At 36.1% G+C, this 18,537-nt stretch overlaps 1 protein-coding gene across 1 annotated transcript in view; it reads right to left on the bottom strand.

Moving 5' to 3' along the window:
- The window catches only part of LRP1B (LDL receptor related protein 1B), a 2,173,551-nt gene that overhangs the window by 1,172,229 nt on the left and 982,785 nt on the right, over positions 1-18,537 (bottom strand). The window contains exon 6 of the mRNA XM_027561670.1: positions 359-616. Within this exon, the coding sequence (XP_027417471.1) occupies positions 359-616 (258 nt within the window). The remainder of the gene's footprint in view (positions 1-358; positions 617-18,537) is intronic.

Raw genomic sequence — 18,537 nt, 5'->3', positions numbered from 1 at the left:
TGAGCTTATTATTGACTCTGTGTCTTGTTGTTTTTTTTTTTTTAATCTCCACCTTCACTATCACACATTGTAAATTACCATTCAGTGAAAAGTTACAGTTCTCATGTAGGTGATACTGTAATAAGCATTAAAGAAATAATTAAAATTAACCCTTCAATGAATTGCTTATATAACAATACAATTCTATGTTTATGTGTGTATATGCAAAACGCAGGGGATACACTTATTTAAGTGCATTCATATTTGCATAGGTAGTCCTCTAGAAGCCAGTAGCTATTCTGAGAAATCTGCGAATCCTGTCAACTGATCTGTAAATCAAATCCTTAAAGGATGGCATATAAGATAATTTGAAACTCACTGTGGAAGGACTGAAGAATACTGATCGTCCATTCATCTGTTAATCTTCCTGTTTTTGTTATCTGAATACACTTGAGCCGATTTGAAGATTCTCTTGATTCAATCCAACAAATCATATCTTCATTATAAATAAAATCCAGAGTATGAATTTCATTTCCATTTACCGAGCTCAGGGTTGCCATCTTACTTCCATTAAGATAGAAAATCTCAATTGTTTCAGAATTTGCAATTAATAGCAAAGGTGGTTTATCTGTAGGTTCTGGAATAAGACAGAAAGAGGAAAGTGAGTTGGGTAAAAGTCACATTTTTAAGATAATTTTGCATTACTCATTAAAAATCAGTTCTATCTTTTTAATATATCTTTAAAATAAAAAAAAAAATACTTTCAAAAGTTTCTATTAGTAATCCATACATGCTCCAGTAACCATAATATTTTACTTCTTTAAGGACAACATAGTCCACTGAGCATTTGTATTCCTGATTTTCTTAGTCATAATGTGTTCTTTAAATCTGAGGATAACGTCATTTGCTTTCAATGCTGGCAAATAGAGGAAACATTATGAGAGCTTTTCTTAGGAATGATATGGACCTAGATTGACCTATCTATACAATGTTGCAGACTTGCTTTGTGAGCAAGAGCCACTTTTTTGAGGTGGATGTATGAGGTCAAAAATAGATTCTCTAAAGCAGAACATGTAAAGCTCACAGGCTCCTGTGACCTCAACATCACTGGCTCCTTAACTGACCCCAGGAGCTAAACAATCACACATTTTCTTAGTGACTAGATTATGGTCACTGCACCACTTCCTTCCACATTCCTTCTCCATAGTCAGGAAAATCAGATCTTGTGGTAAAAGATATTTGTTCAACACCAATTTTTGGAATATATTTTTGCTTGTGCTAAGTAAGACTGGTAATTTTTAGATAAATTTGAATTTAAAAGAATCTCAAATTTTTTTTAATATATAAAGTGAATAGTAAAATTGCTTGGACTGCAAGGAGATCCAACCAGTCCATCCTAAAGGAAATCAGTCCTGAATATTCATTGGAAGGACTGATGCAGAAGCTGAAACTCCAATACTGTGGTCACCTGATGTGAAGAAATGGCTCATTTGAAAAGATCCTGATGCTGGGAAAAATTGAAGGGGACGGCAGAGGATGAGATGGTTGGATGGCATCACCGACTCAATGGACATGAGTTTGAGTAAACTTCAGGAGTTGGTGATAGACAGGGAGGCCTGGCATGCTTCAGTCCATGGGTTCACTAAGAGTTGGACACAACTGAGTGACTGAACTGAACTGAACTGAACAGTAAAATTCGATTAAAAAATCACTGTTGAAAGTTTAACTCCATTCAGAGTAGCTTTTGTTCTAAATAGGGAATAGGGGGAATTTTCAACTCCTCTTTTTTTCTCTGCCTTACCTCCAATGTATCAACAAATATCCTGGACTCTGACGTCAAACCTATCAGGAAGCCCACTATTTCTCAGTGACTACTACAAACATCCTGCCCCAAGCTGCCAACACCTCTCAACCAGATCATCACAATTCCAGTTGGTTTCTCTGCTTTCCTCTATGCCCTCCTCCTTCTTCTGAGTCTTCTTCAATACAATAGCCAACTTTGTCTTCAAAATGTGAAGGCAGATCAAGTAACTTTTTTGCCCAGTTCCTCAAAGGGTTTCCATTTCAATCAAAGTCAAAGCCTTGTAATGGCCTATAAGCCCTATGTGATGTGTCTTATTAGGATTTCCCCTCATTTCCTTTATCTCTTTACTACTCTCTCACTCTTACTCAACACAAACTGACTTTCTTACTGCTCATTGAACAAGATTCTGGATGGCATCCCAGAGCTATTCTTTCTAGAATAATCATCATATATTGGAACGGCTGACATGACATGCTGACGTCCTTTCTGGGCATTATAAAGATGGCACCTTTCTGGTTAGGACTTCTTTTATCACTTTACCTTGTTAAAAAAAAAAAAAATCTACAACTTTTTACATTCTCTGTAGACATCCCCAAGTTTATTTTTCACTTATCACTACCAAACACTGTATGTATCATATTTCTTTCTCTGATGCATTATTTTTCTATTTTTGCTGATATATCTCTAGCATTTATAAAAAGTCTGGAACCTATTGATCATTCACTACAAATTCTGAATTAGTCGAAGGACACATGGAACGCTTACATAGTAAAATTCTTTAGAAACATTCTGTGCAACGTTACAAAATAATTTGGTTAGCAAAGATGCACCAACACTAATGTTAATGCTTAATGTCTTCATTTGACAACTGAAATGACCTTTTTTGAAATAGCCTCTCATTCAAAAATGAACTAACATTGCCAAGATGTAGACAACAATTTCCAAACTGGCTACTCGTCAGCAAATTTAGGTATGTCATTGACATTTTTTGGAGAGAGGCTGGAATATGAACGAACACTGAGTTTCTCTTGAGACACTGATATAAAAATGAATCAATGGTCAATACAGGCAATGCTTAGTTGACACAACGAATCAATCTGTTGCATTTTGTAGCTGCTTATTGAATGAATCAGTTGCTTACCTTAATGCAAAATGTATCAACCACTGATTTTAAAGCCTCAGATAAACAGAACACCAGTAAAGAGAAAGTCAGATGTTTTTTAAATCGATGTGGTTTGATACAATGATGGTAACTTTAAAAATTCAAATGACATACTGGAGAAAGGATACTTATATTAGTTGTGTTGTGCTTTAATGAAGTAATATTCATGTGTTTTTGCTAAATATTATCTAAGGTTTCCCTCTTTAGACAAATAAAACATAAGGCCTGATATGGAAGTGGGGAAAATTACTGAACAGTAAGAACCCACAAATATCATCATGGGCTAAGGATATGTCTTTTATTTTATACTTCCTGATGAAAGCTGGCATAAGCCTGGCAAGTTATCTATCTCTACCTGAACTGCATAGATCTCTAGTGGGTATTATTACCAGGTGTTTCCACTTGCAAGTTGAAAACTATCATTAGCTTTGATGATGAGGATAACAGACTGACTAGAATGAATGCAATGCTTTAATCAGATACCACACTTAGAGTCAGTAAACAGTTTCCCCAAAGGAACAGTTGGAAAACACATCAGATGACTTAGGTCAAAAGATTTTATTCATCAATACTTAATGAGAAGTAATAAATATCAACCTTCCAATTAGAAGAGATTGAAACACAAAAAAGTACTCAGTCAATAGTCTAACTTAGAGAATTAAGACTTAGGTTGAAAAAAATCTCTGCAACAGACTTTCAACTGATTCATGTTGGAAGAAAACTGTCTTCATCCTCTTGACTGACCCCCTATATGTCAATAGCACGGAAAAAGAATATTTTCCCTCTCAAACAGTTATAGACATGTATAAAATCAGAAAGTGCTTTTTTTCCTATCATGGTATATTAATCAGTGCCATAATTTTTGAAAACTGGTTAGAAAGTGGTGAATTAAAAAGAGAAACTTGGAAACATGAAAAATCTAATTTGACTAGATTCATAAATATACTTCTTTAAATTCCAAGGCCCTATAACCTCAGGTAATCAGATGATACCACCCTTATGGCAGAAAGTGAAGAGGAACTAAAAAGCCTCTTGATGAAAGTGAAAGAGGAGAGAGGAAAAGTTGGCTTAAAGCTCAACATTCAGAAAACTAAGATCATGCTATCTAGTCCCATCACTTCATGGGAAATAGATGGGGAAACAGTGGAAACAGAGTCAGACTTTTTTTGGGGGGGTGGGGGAGGGCTCCAAAATCACTGCAGATGGTGATTGCAGCCATGAAATTAAAAGATGCTTACTCCTTGGAAGGAAAGTTATGACCAACCTAGATAGTATATTCAAAAGCAGAGACATTACTTTGCCAACAAAGGTCAATCTAACCAAGGCTATGGTTTTTTCCTGTGGTCATGTATGGATGTGAGAGTTGGACTGTGAAGAAAGCTTGAGCACTGAATAATTGATGATTTTGAACTGTGGTGTTGGAGAAGACTCTTGAGAGTCCCTTGGACTGCAAGGAGATCCAACCAGTCCATCCTAAAGGAGATCAGTCCTGGGTGTTCATTGGAAGGACCGATGCTAAAGCTGAAACTTCAATAGTTTGGCCACCTCATGCAAAGAGTTGACTATTGGAAAAGACCCTGATGCTGGGAGGGGATTGGGGGCAGGAGGAAAAGGGGATGACAGAGGATGAGATGGCTGGATGGCATCACCGACTCGATGGACATGGGTTTGGGTGGACTCCAGGAGTTGGTGATGGACAGGGAGGCCTGGCGTGCTGAGATTCATGGGGTCTCAAAGAGTCAGACACGACTGAGCAACTGAACTGAACTGATAACCACATTCTTACAAACATATCCTTCTCTTCTCATGGTCAAGAATATAATAAAAATTTATATATATACTTATAATGATATTATTTGATGTATAGCTTATGCTAAACATATGTTTTCACAGGGAAATGAAACATTTTTTAATGTCTCATTTGAACATCCTTTTAATTCTAAATAATTCTTCCCTTTGATTCTAAAATATTAACTCAGCTGGTTTCATTTTAACTAATTGGAATTATGGATTCTGGTACTTACAAATAAAGACAAACATAATAAATATTTATAACAAATGTATACATATGCATATATAATAATAAGCATTATCCAGTTATATTCTTTAAGATTTCCCTTACCTAATCCTACAATTGTGAGCAGTTACCTTCAGTGAAAGAAGCTGGGTAGATATCTCTCAATACTTACTGTGTTAAAGATGAAAGAACAAAGAATCTGAGGTTCAACTGAATAAAAGGGTAAATAATAAATTCCATGTAAAGTATATCAAATTAAGATAGTGGGACTAAAGAGCGAAAAAAGGGAAAATTGTAATCCATTTAGCCCTATGAAATGGTTTTTAATCTTTACAAAGTTAAAATAATTTAAAGAAGAATTAAAAAAAATTTTAATTTATCATTTAGAAACTATATAAAGGCTTTAAAAATAAGATGAAATGAGAAATGAGAAGAATGCTAACAACTTTTAATAGAAAACTGCAAAGCTTCATGGAACTCTGCTAGCTCAGAAGGTAAAGAATCTGCCTGCAATGCAGGAGACCAGGGTTTGATCCCTAGGTTGGGAAGAACTCTGGTAAAGGAAATGGCAACTTGTCTGGTATTCTTGCCTGGAGAATTCCATGGACAGAGGATCCTGGCAGGCTACAGTACACAGGGTCTCATAGTCAGACATGACTTAGAGACCAACACTTTCACTTTTCATAGGACATAAACTATAGCTATATGCAACAAAACGAAGAACAATCTACATAAAGAACCCTTTTAAAAAAGAAACCTTCTAAGATTATGCAATGAACAGAAGAAGTTGAATATGAAATACTAGGAAGAAATTATCTAGTTTAAAAAAACATAGAAAAGTATTATTCAAATAGTATAATAAATTATAGATTAAAGTCAACTAAGCCAAACTAAAAATGTGGATAAAATTAACCATCCAAGTGGGAAAAAAGATAGAGGGTTGAAATATTTTAACTTCCAAAACATATATGGCCAAATTTGTTTCTCTTTTTTCCTTAATTATTGTGTTAATGGAAAAATCTCATGACTGAAATGAATGATATTTAGAATAAGTATACACTGTGCCATATGTCAGAAGAAACTATTTTATCACATTTTACAGAAGGAAAATTAAAACATGAATCAAAAATGGAAACATTAGAAGACACTAAAAACAGTATTGGTCCAAGCAAGAAAATGCAATTACTGCAATTATACTTTAAGTTATCTTAGCACTACCTTTTATTGTCATAATGCATTTATGCTAAACTACTATTTTACTGGATGAAAACGTTTTATTTATTGCATTTTTTATTTTTTAGAATTTATGGATGTGAGGCATTTCCAAAAAAACATCTATTTCTGTTTTATTGACTATGCCAAAGCCTTTGACTGTGTGGATCACAATAAACTGTGGAAAATTCTGAGAGAGATGGGAATACCAGACCACCTGACCTGCCTCTTGAGAAATCTGTATGCAGGTCAGGAATCAACAGTTAGAACTGGACATGGAACAACAGACTGGTTCCAAATAGGAAAAGGAGTACGTCAAGGCTGTATATTGTCACCCTGCTTATTTAACTTACATGCAGAGTACATCATGAGAAACGCTGGACTGGAAGAAACACAAGCTGGAATCAAGATTGCCTGGAGAAATATCAATAACCTCAGATATGCAGATGACACCACCGTTATGGCAGAAAGTGAAGAGGAACTTAAAAGCCTCTTGATGAAAGTAAAAATGGAGAGTGAAAAAGTTGGCTTAAAGCTCAACATTCAGAAAATGAATATCATGGCATCCGGTCCAATCACTTCATGGGAAATACATGGGGAAACAGTGGAAACAGTGTCAGACTTTATTTTTTGGGCTCCAGAAATCACTGCAGATGGTGACTAAGCTATGAAATTAAAAGATGCTTACTCCTTGGAAGGAAAGTTATGACCAACCTAGATACCATATTCAAAAGCAGAGACATTATTTTGCCAACAAAAGTCCGTCTAGTCAAGGCTATGGTTTTTCCTGTGGTCATGTATGGATGTGAGAGTTGGACTGTGAAGAAGGCTGAGTGCCGAAGAATTGATGCTTTTGAACTGTGATGTTGGAGAAGACTCTGGAGAGTCCCTTGGACGGCAAGGAGATCCAACCAGTCCATTCTGAAGGAGATCAGCCCTGAGATTTCTTTGGAAGGAATGATGCTAAAGCTGAAACTCCAGTACTTTGGCCGCCTCATGTGAAGAGTTGACTCATTGGAAAAGACTCTGATGCTGGGAGGGATTGGGGGCAGGAGGAGAAGGGGACGACAGAGGATGAGATTGCTGGATGACATCACTGACTCGATGGACGTGAGTCTGAGTGAACTCCGGGAGTTGGTGATGGACAGGAAGGCCTGGCGTGCTGTGATTCATGGGGTCGCAAAGAGTCGGACACAACTGACTGACTAAATTGAACTGCACTGAAGGCATTTCAACCAGTATATGAAGCAGGATAGTCTGACTTCAAAAAATATATAATCTAATAGAAAAATTAAGTAAAATTAGTATAATTAAGCATGTGTCTATATCATCTGTCTTCAAGAAAGATATAATCTAAAAAAAATAAGTGTAATTAAGTATAAATAGCTATATTTTTGAAGTCAGGATTGGTACCTTTCATCAAACTTGTATAGTAACACTTAATTCCAAAGAATTGTTAGCTATATCTTCCTTTGGTTGAATGTTTGTTTCCCCTAAATTCATATGTTGAAGTCCTAACCCTTTAAGATGACAGTTTTGATGGGGATTGGGCACTGCTCACATACTGAAGGAGGAACCCATGTGAATGGGATTACTGCCTTATAAAAGAGGCCCTAGAGAGATCTCTAGGGCCTTCTGCAATGTGAAGATAGGACAAGTCTGCATCCCAGAAGACAGCACTCACCAGACCATGCTGGTGCCCTGATCTCAGACTTTCAGCCTCTAGAACTGTGAGAAATAAATTTCTTATATCTGTAATTTACCCAGTCTTTGGTATTTTGTTTTGGCAGCACAAATGTATGAAGATGTATCTGTTAAATAGAGTTAGAAGTTCCTTAATGATGAAACATTTGCTTTCATCTGAGCATTAATGGATGAACAGAAATTGAATGTACAGAGAATTTGTTTTTTAAGAAAAAGAAGAAAAAAAGGAAGTCTGGTGAAACAAAAAGCTTGGACAAAAGCAAAAATGTGGGAGAGACTAAGATATGTTGGAATACTGACAAGTTTTTCAGTTTCTGAGGGTAGAACATGTATTAGTGGTCAAAGTATTTCATCACAATAATAACAACAGTTAACCCTTTTGAACATATTTTAGAAATTAAACACTGTACTATATACTTCAGATTTACTCATTTATTGTATGCTCACAATATTTCTAAGAATCAGGTGTTAATATTATTTACATTTTATAGAAAGAAAATAAGTTTATTTAAGGTTTAATTAAATTGCTTAGAATCACAAAGCTACTAAGTAAAAAGAACTAGCTTCAAACTCACATAGGCCTTGTAGTAGACAAGAAAGTAGGTTGAGGAAACACTGCACAGGTCATTTAATGTCAAGATGATAAACTTACTTTTATTTTGGGGTGCATTTGGGAAATGACACATGGAATACAATATGGATAAGTAGAATATAGTGGGAGAGATGTAATTCCCATTTAACTTCTTAAACTTGTTTTTACTTTTAAAGTGGTGTGACGTAACTCATATCAGATGGGGAGGTAGTTTGTAATGCCTTGGTGTAGTATTGCAGAGTGAGGTTGGAAAGGCATTCAGTTCAGTTCAGTTCAGTCGCTCAGTTGTGTCCAACTCTTTACGACCCCATGAATCGCAGCACGCCAGGCCTCCCTGTCCATAACCAACTCCCGGAATTCACTCAAACTCACGTCCATTGAGTTGGTGATGCCATCCAGCCATCTCATCCTCTGTTGTCCCCTTTTCCTCCTGCCCCCAATCCCTCCCAGCATCAGAGTCTTTTCCAATGAGTCAACTCTTTGCATGAGGTGGCCAAAGTACTGGAGTTTCAGCTTTAGCATCATTCCTTCCAAAGAAATCCCAGGGCTGATCTCCTTCAGAATGGACTGGTTGGATCTCCTTGCAGTCCAAGGGACTCTCAAGAGTCTTCTCCAACACCACAGTTCAAAAGCATCAATTCTTCGCCACTCAGCCTTCTTCACAGTCCAACTCTCACATCCATACATGACCATTGGAAAAACCATAGCCTTGACTAGATGGACTTTTGTTGGCAAAGTAATGTCTCTGCTTTTGAATATGCTATCTAGGTTGGCCATAATTTTCCTTCCAAGGAGTAAGCGTCTTTTAATTTCATGGCTGCAATCAGAATCTGCAGTGATTTTGGAGCCCCCTAAAAATAAAGTCTGACACTGTTTCCACTGTTTCCCCATCTATTTCTATAGGTAAAAGCAAAAGGCATTTCTGTATCCTTTTAGATTGATGCAGTATAGAAAGAAAGAATGATTATTTGTGCCAACATTCCTACTGGAAGCAGTATCCAATGGAGAGATGTAAGGCCTTAAGAATTCTCAGAGGTTTAGGAGCACACTAGATTTCACACAGGCTAAACTATCATTTGATTGGATAAATGCTTTATTTATTGTATTTTTAATTTTTATTTTATAAAGAAAGGTATGTATATTTTTAATTATAAGGACAGTAACCCAAGAGGATTCCTAAAAAAAAAAATCGTGTAAACACAGGTACAGTAGCTGGATTCCTGAACAGAAAAATACTCTTCCAATTTCTTGGGAAATTGGTCATAAGAACCTAGTATTTTGTTCTTAAGTAGAGACAGTATGGTGTGATAAAGTAGAAGTTTAAAATTGTAGTGACTGTTTTATGTAGGTAATAGGATATGGAAGGATGGATGTGAAAGGAGGATGTGGAGATTTGCAATTTGGGTTATAGGGTGAAACCGGGGAAAAAAAGAAGTAGAGTCAGTTTTAAGAAATGATGATGAGCTTGGTGTTGGCATGTTAAGCCAGTCCTGTATTATGCAATCCTGTCTTGGACATTGCCAAAACTCACTCAGGTAAACTACCAATCAAGCTGAATTACAGACTAAAATAATATAACCTTTTTGTTGTCTGGATATTATTAGTGAAATACCTATATCTTCATGCAGAGGATATTTCAATCTGAAGATGATTGAGAAGCAATGGAATATGCTGTTTTATAGGAATAAGGATAATTTTCCAAAAAAACAAAGCCAATAACATACCATGCATAAAAAAAGAGCTTCTCATTTTGCAAATTAGTAGCTCTCACAATATCCCTGTTTCTTAATAAAGAGCCGATCTATCAGATCAAGGAAGTATTCCTCCTACTACCTGAAGACCTTACTTGGCACAATTTGCAATATATTTAAAGATACTTTGCTGAATTTTTTAAGTTTAAGAATGATAGTACATTTTAATAAATAAAATAATGTTAAATAATGCATTATTATTTTTAATCAGGAAAATCAAATATATTTAATTATCCTGAATTTAATTAAAGTATAAATATAATTAAATTGAAAGGTCATTTTGGTAACTCTCAAAGAACAATTCATTCAAATTTTAGGTTACTGAATTAATATTAAAATTAGCAGACAATCCAGGGATGGTTAATTCACATTAGTCACTGAGGAGTGGCCTATGGCAACTTCTGATTCTCGTAGTCACCTTTCTAACTGTGGCAAACAGAAACTTCTTTAGCTATAGAAATACATTTTTTCCAACTCAGACTTGTCCCTCTAAGATATAAACCAGTAATGATTGAGTTCAACAAGTAAAATATATTGGCTTATTTCAAAATGGCTTTAAAATATTTCCAGGAAATTGAAATTGAATTTCAATTGAAATTGAAATTGAAAACAAGGGTCCTTAAAAAAGTCACTTCTGTCTCCTAAAAAGAAAATACTCTTTCAGTATTAATATATTTAATTATATATTTAACAAAGATTTATTGAGCATAACTCACCTGTCAGGCACTTGTCTAAATGCTAGAGATACGGCAGTTAACAAAACTAATAAAATTTTTGTTTTTGTGGCATTTACATTTTACTGGAGGAAAAAGTCAGTAAGCAAGCAAACACTATTTTGTATTTTTTGGCAGCATTAAATTCTACAAAGAAAAGTAAAGCATTGGTAGTAATATGGATGCAAGCTGTTCTTTAGAGAGAGTAGTCCAATTCAGAATATATTTAAAAATTTAAAATAAAGAGTCTGAGAGAAAGAATGGAGTCAAGGGTAACTACAGTGTTTTGATTTGGGCAACTAAGTGAAAAGGGTCACATTTACCAAGATGGTCATCATTGGAGAAAAGATTATTAGGACAGAGCATCAAAAGCTTGGGAGACATGGAATTTGATATTTCCGTTAAATATCCAAATGGACTTAGTACGTTGGATCTCAGTATGTAAGTGAGTTTGGTGTTTAACAAGTAAGATCTAATATGTAGGGCTGGAGACAAAACCCTGCAAGTCTCAGTCTCTAGATGTTTAATAAAACCATGGAAAAGGATGTGCTTTTAAACTCCTGATACAGGATGAAAGCCTTAAGAAATCAATAGAAGAAGGGAACTTGTCCAAAGCACTGAACACTGAGTCATGCAAAACATACTGGCAAAATGAGGATTACGCAGCAAAATAAACCAAGCAAAAAAAAATGCACAGTAAGTCATTAATAATAAGAGAACTCAAGGAATATACTCTTTAAAAGGGAAAGTATTCAAGGAGGAGACAAGATCAGTTGTGTGCTAAGGATTGATAACTGAATAATTATGCAACTGAAGGTCACTGGTAACTTTGGCAATAGAGGTGTAAGTAAGTGATAAGAATGTAAGACTCACTGAGGACAGAGGAGGAAATAGACAACACACTTTTTGCATAATGGGAAAAGAAAAATGGAGTGGTAGCTGGAGAGGAATACAATTATTAAAGAAGTTATTTCACAGCCTCTTTACAAGATCCTTGTATACCAATGGGAGTGATCCAGGAAAAAAGAGAATATTGATGATTCAGGGAATAAATAAGCAACTGACTGAGTCTAACTCTTATACAGTTGAGAAAAGGTGGTTTGGATGCACAATTACAGGGACTGGCCTTAGGAACAAAGTCAGTTTGTTCTTCCCTTCAAATAAGAGAAAAAGTGAATAGTTCTACATTCAGATAGATTGGTAGATTTAGGAGAGTTCAGGGTGAAAAAATTCTTTTTTGACTGTTTCTTTTTCCTCAGGGGAATATGAAAGATTATCATCTTCAAGTAAGGAGGAAGGAGGTAGACATATGAAAATTCATTATCTAGAGGTGGAAGAGGGAAAGGTCATTTAATCTATTTCACTGTTTCTGACAAGGCTGCCAACGGATATAACTACATAACACATATTTATTAAGATTACAATTTTCTACTTTCCTATTACAAAGACAGATGGATTTTCAGTACTCAATTGTGATTATATACCAAGCTTCTAGATACTTTACCAGATATATTCCTTGTAATTTGATGGTATGTTGTTCTAAAACTCTAAAGTCTGTTAAGGTATAAATTATCTAATAACCTGGCAAGTATTGTCTTTCACACAAAGCAAAAATGGAGGCTATGTGAGTCCTGGCGCTAAGAAGAAATGCTCACACACATTTAAAAATGCATTCAATACAATGGATTTTCTCTTCTCAGGATTAAAATGCCTCTAAGCAGCTTAAGTAGGGAGAATATGCAGAACATGAGTTATCAAAGTCAAGAGCAAGTATGAACTCTGGGGAGCAGTGCTCAAGAGACATTCTCTAACTGCAGTTATTATTCAGTACATTGTTGTCTGCAACTGATACAGGGGAAATGCCTTGAAGGCTCTCTGAAAAAAAAAAAAATTCTGATTAATTAGAAAAATAATTTTTTTTTTTTTCATTAGGTTTTAACCTTTGGCTTTCTGAGGGTTTCAATAACTCTATACGTCTACATTACTTAAACAAAGCAATAGAAAAAAATTATATATCCATGCTTAACCTTTTTAAAAAAATATTTTTTGATGTGGACTATTTTTTAAAGTCTTTATTGAATTTGTTACAATATTGCTACTGTTGTTTATGTTCTGGCTTTGTGGCAGGGAGGCATGTGGTATCTTAGCTGCCAGATCAGAGACTGAACCTGCAACCCCTGCATTGAAAGGTGAAGTCTTAACCATTGGATCACCAGAGAAGTCTGTCCATGTCTAATCTTAAAATTAAACCATCTGTAATTTCTATGAATTCAAATGTGGCTCATTTCTTTTTATTTTTCATTTTGTTGGTCCAATTTTAAGACAAAGAAAGGGAGTTAACTGTAGAACATTACATGATCTATCATATATTCTATATTAGGGATTTCAATAATAGGTCAATAGCTAGTCTACAAAAATTAAATGCAGTGACAGAAATTTGCAGTTATATATTGTGACATTTGTGAAAACAAAATTTATTGATTGTCATATTCAAAGCCCACAAATGTTGGTATGTAATTCTTAATTTCCAAAGACATCCACAGCTATATTGCAGCTACGATGTTAAGTGGTAAGAAAAATGGAAGATATGCATTTTTTCTGTGTCAAATATACTTCCTAGTCATGGGTAAATCAAAGGTGTCATGACACATGAAAAACATGGCAGGTAAGATTACTATCAATCTTGCAATTTTGTTGCTGGAAAAAACATTTAAGATATCAAGAAAAGTGTTAGACTGTGAAACTGATGTTCTCCAGCTGAGGGAAAAAAAAAAGTAAAATTTTAAAAATAACAAAAAAACAGAACATAGAATATTCATGAGGAGTTTTATACCTCAGTACTCTAAAGCTCATTAACAGTTGTGTGGGTAGAAAAAAAGAAAAAGAAAAGAAAAGTGATGCTGAACTTAAGTTACCCTTTGAATCTCTTCCAGTCTTTTGACTTTCCTTTTATTGATCCTCAATATTCTGGTATGATGCATTTGAACTGTGGTGTTGGAGAAGACTCCTGAGAGTCCCTTGGACTGCAAGGAGATCCAACCAGTCCATTCTGAAGGAGATCAGCCTTGGGTGTTCCTTGGAAGAAATGATGCTAAAGCTGAAACTCCAGTACTTTGGCCACCTCATGCCAAGAGTTGACTCATTGGAAAAGACTCTGATGCTGGGAGGGATTGGGGGAAAGAGGAAAAGGGGACGACAGAGGATGAGATGGCTGGATGGCATCACCGACTCGATGGACGTGAGTTTAACTCCGGGAGTTGGTGATGGATAGGGAGGCCTGGCATGCCGCGATTCATGGGGTCGCAAAGAGTCGGACATGACTGAGCGACTGAACTGAAATGAACTGAACTGAATATTCTAGTACCCTTTTTCTGCTTCCTGAATGTTTAGGAAATTGCTTAAAGCATCTGACAAACTTTTACCCAGAACATACTCTGTTCCAGGCACTGTTACTTCTCTGTCACTTACAGTCTACCATAGTGTACATCATTTTCTCCATGCATACGTGACTTAGAGAAAAACAACAAGTCTTGATTTCTATGCTGCTCTTGGTCTACAAGGCTTTCTCCTAGCTCAGAATTACTCATATACATTCATGTCACCAAGTATCATTCACAGTTATGCCTCAATGAAATGACAAACTGTGCAGGAACTAATCCTTTGGGCTATCTAAAAATAGTAAGAATGCTAAATAGCATATCGTCAAATTGTCAAGACATAATCTCATATCATTCTGAAGGGAGCTACTCTTGGCTAGACAGTAGACTGAAACAGGTCTGACCCAGTAGCTTCATAAACTACCAATATTACAAAGACAATATTACCCTTCCTAGGAATATTTAGATTTTACCATGGGTAGTTATTAAAAACAACAACAACAACAACAAAGCAATTATACTTTACTAACTGAATTTCAATCATCACAAGTGACTGATGAGACTATGATACACTGAACAGGGGTTCTTCCTTTTTTTTTTTTGGTTTTAATTCCTGGGCTCTTCCCTTTGTATATAAGTACCAGCCTATTCCCCCTACAAATAGGTCCAGTTTTGACAGAAAACCATGGATATTCCTCCACATTCCAAAAGGAAAATTTAAACTATTTATTAGTAGAGGATAGTAGAAGTTAGAAGTAGGAGCCATAGGAAGATATATTTTATATCTCCCTTTTTTCAACTGTAGAAAAGTAAGAAAGTGCTATAGAAACAATTTCTAACATTATTTGGAGGTGTACTACTATGGATAATCAGTTCAGTTCAGTCGCTCAGTCCTATCTGACTCTTTGTGACCCCATGGACTGCAGCACTCAGGCCTGCCTGTCCATCACCAACTCCCGGAGTTTACTCAAACTCATGTCCATTAAGTCTGTGATGCCATCCAACCATCTCACCCTCTGTCGTCCCCTCCTCCTCCTGCCTTGTCTTTCCCAGCATCAGGGTCTTTTCAAATAAGTCAGTTCTTCACATTAGGTGACGAAAGTATTGGAGTTTCAGCTTCAGCATCAGTCCTTCCAATGAATATTCAGGACTGATATTCCTTAGGATTGACTGGCTGGGTCTCCATGCAATCCAAGGGATTCTCAAGAGTCTTCTCCAACACCACAGTTCAAAAGCATCAATTCTTCGGTGCTCAGCTTTCTTCACAGTCCAACACTCACATCCATACATGACCACTGGAAAAACCATAGCCTTGACTAGACGGACCTTTGTTGGCAAAGTAATGTCTCTGCTTTTCAATATGCTATCTAGGTTGGTCATAACTTTTCTTCCAAGGAATAAGCGTCTTTTAATTTCATGGCTGCAGTCACCATCTGCAGTGATTTTGGAGCTCCAAAAAATAAAGTCTGACACTGTTTCCACTGTTTCCCCATCTGTTTCTGTTAGGTGCATACAATTTCTGTCCTTTATTGTGCCCATCTTTGAATGAAATGTTCCCTAGGTATCTCTAACTTTCTTGAAGAGATCTCTAGACTTTCCCATTCTATTGTTTTCCTGTATTTCTTTGCACTGATAGCTGAGGAAGGCTTTCTTATTTCTCTATGCTATTCTTTGGAACTCTGCATTCAAATGGGTATATCTTTCCTTTTCTCCTTGCCTTTCTCTTCTCTTCTATTCACAGCTATTCGTAAGGCTTCCTCTGACAACCGTTTGGCCTTTTTACATTTCTTTTTCTTGGGAATGGTCTTGATCCCTGCCTCTTGTACAATGTCAGGAACCTCCACCCACAGTTCTTCAGGCACTCTGTCTATCAGATCTAATCCCTTGAATCTATTTGTCACTTCCACTGTATAATCCTAAGGGATTTGAAGAAAGCAAGTGCTATGGAAACAATTTCTAACACTGTTTGGAGGTGTGCTCCTATGGTTTATATAGGTATTATAATTTGTCTTTCTTACAACTAAGTGTTAGTTGCTCAGCTGTGTCCTACTCTTTGCAACCCCATGGACGGTAGGCCACCAGACTCCTCTGTCCAAGGAATTTTTCAGGGAATAATACTGGACTTGGTGTCCATTCCCTCCTCCAGGGGATGTTCCCGACCCAGGGATCAAACTCTGGTCTCCTGCATTGTTGGCAGAGTCTTTACTATCTGAGCAACGACTAAGAGTTCCTGCCTAAAAAGTCTCTCCTTACCCTCACGCAAATCAGTGAATACCAAAGTATAAGTTGTAACAGAACCCCAAGGTTATTTAATGGGCTCGCTTCTCTCTCTACTCTGGTTCCTCTATGGCAAAGAAGTATGCTCTCTCTCTCACTGGTACCATTTAAGGCAGTGCCCCTCCCCTGATGAACGCAGAATTATTTAGTGCTCTTTATTTTTCTGCTTCTTTAGTTCAATCAGTAAAGCCCTACAGGTACCACAGAACTGAACACTGAGGTAAGTACTTGCCTTCAGCAAGTGGTGAGGACATTGAAAAGTACAGTTAGAGGAGACTGAACTCATCAGTTCATTCAAAATTGCCAGTAGTTCATAAATTAAACACCCTTAACTATTATTTTTACTCTCATAGGTTCAGCATGGGCCCACTATCAATCAGGGGGGTCCATATTTAACACATAATTCTACAAGAAAATCAACCTAAGTTAAACGAAAGTTAAATTTTTAAAAGAAAACAGAATAAACAAAGAAAAACATTTCATGTTCAGAGTTGATGTCATTATTAGAATTGATTTCAGAAAATATAAAAAATATACAGGATGTATTACTGGATACATAAAGATGCCTGACAGTTACTAGTTTTTAATGTTTGTCCCATTCTAAAAGTATGAACAATTCATTATGACATTCACATTCTAGCATGCCTCCTCCTACCTAGTAATATCAAGTATGCATAGTTAAGTTTTTTTTTAACATAGATTGCAGACTTTCTTCCATTTGGAAATTACCTATTTTGATATCACACAGATACTTGGACTAGGTTACCTTTGAAGTTTCTCTCAACTTTGAAACACTTGATTCTATATTGCAGTAATCAGGTCAGTCTTACTAAGTGTAGAAAAGGTTTTGTCTGTACTGCATGGAATATCAGGTATGAAAAGGCCTCCTGCCTCTTATTAATCTTTTCTTTCATCTGCCACACAGACTAAAATGTCCTCTCCTATTAGAAGCATTTTTTAAAAAGGATCTTGAATTTTACTTGGATTTGGTCATTATATTGCAAAAAAGGGACAATCAATTAACTTAATTTTCCTTATTACTATCAAATATTACACTAAAAATAATGTTCCACAGGAAGCTTTCTGGGTGACTAGTTGGGGAGTGATTGTGATTTTATTTTGTGCTAAGCTAGTTCACCACCTTCATAGCAGCTTCCCAACCTACTGACTCTGCCACTCTGCCTTCACATAAAGGGCTACTTATCCTCAGACCTTTTGCTTTCCCTTCTGTTATCTAGTAAGGCCTTTGCAGAACTTTCCCTTTGTGTGCAATTCTAGCTGCCTACTGTAGTCTTTGGGTTTGATTTTTTTTATTAATGAATTTATTTTAATTGCAGGTGAATTACTTTACCGTATTTAGTGGGTTTTGCCATACATTGACATGAATCAGCCATGGGTGTACATGTGTCCCCCATTCTGAACCTCCTACACTCTTCCCTCCCCACCCCATCCCTCAGGCTTGTCCCAGTGCACCAGCTTTGAATGCCCTGTTTCATGCATTGAACTTGGACTGGTGATCTATTTCACATATGGTAATATTCATGTTTCAATGCTATTCTCTCAAATCATCCCATCCTTGCCTTTCTTTTTAATTACACAAATGCATTGTTTAAATATTCATGTGACCTTTAGAACTAGTCAGTATATGTTATAGACTTATACTCATTTACAATATTACTCATTCTTTCCCAATTACAAACCACAGGAACATTCCCATGAAAACTGTGCATTGTTCTAATTATATATTCCAATATTATCATCAAACCAACCACTTAGAAGTGAAGGTATTTATATATTCCATCATCAATGGTAGAGTCATCAAATATCCTTGATGCATAATTAATATCATGTGTCAGCCCTCTTTGGTTACATTTCTTTTTGTCAGAAACCAGTCCATGTAAAAGAGAGAAAGTCCTTCTTTGAATAGGGTTTATTACACAACATTCTCC

The sequence above is a fragment of the Bos indicus x Bos taurus genome, chromosome 2, assembly GCF_003369695.1.
Source record: "Bos indicus x Bos taurus breed Angus x Brahman F1 hybrid chromosome 2, Bos_hybrid_MaternalHap_v2.0, whole genome shotgun sequence".
Taxonomy (NCBI): Eukaryota; Metazoa; Chordata; class Mammalia; order Artiodactyla; family Bovidae; genus Bos; species Bos indicus x Bos taurus.
Note: the sequence above shows the minus strand (reverse complement) of the source record. Positions and strands in the feature narration are given on the sequence as shown.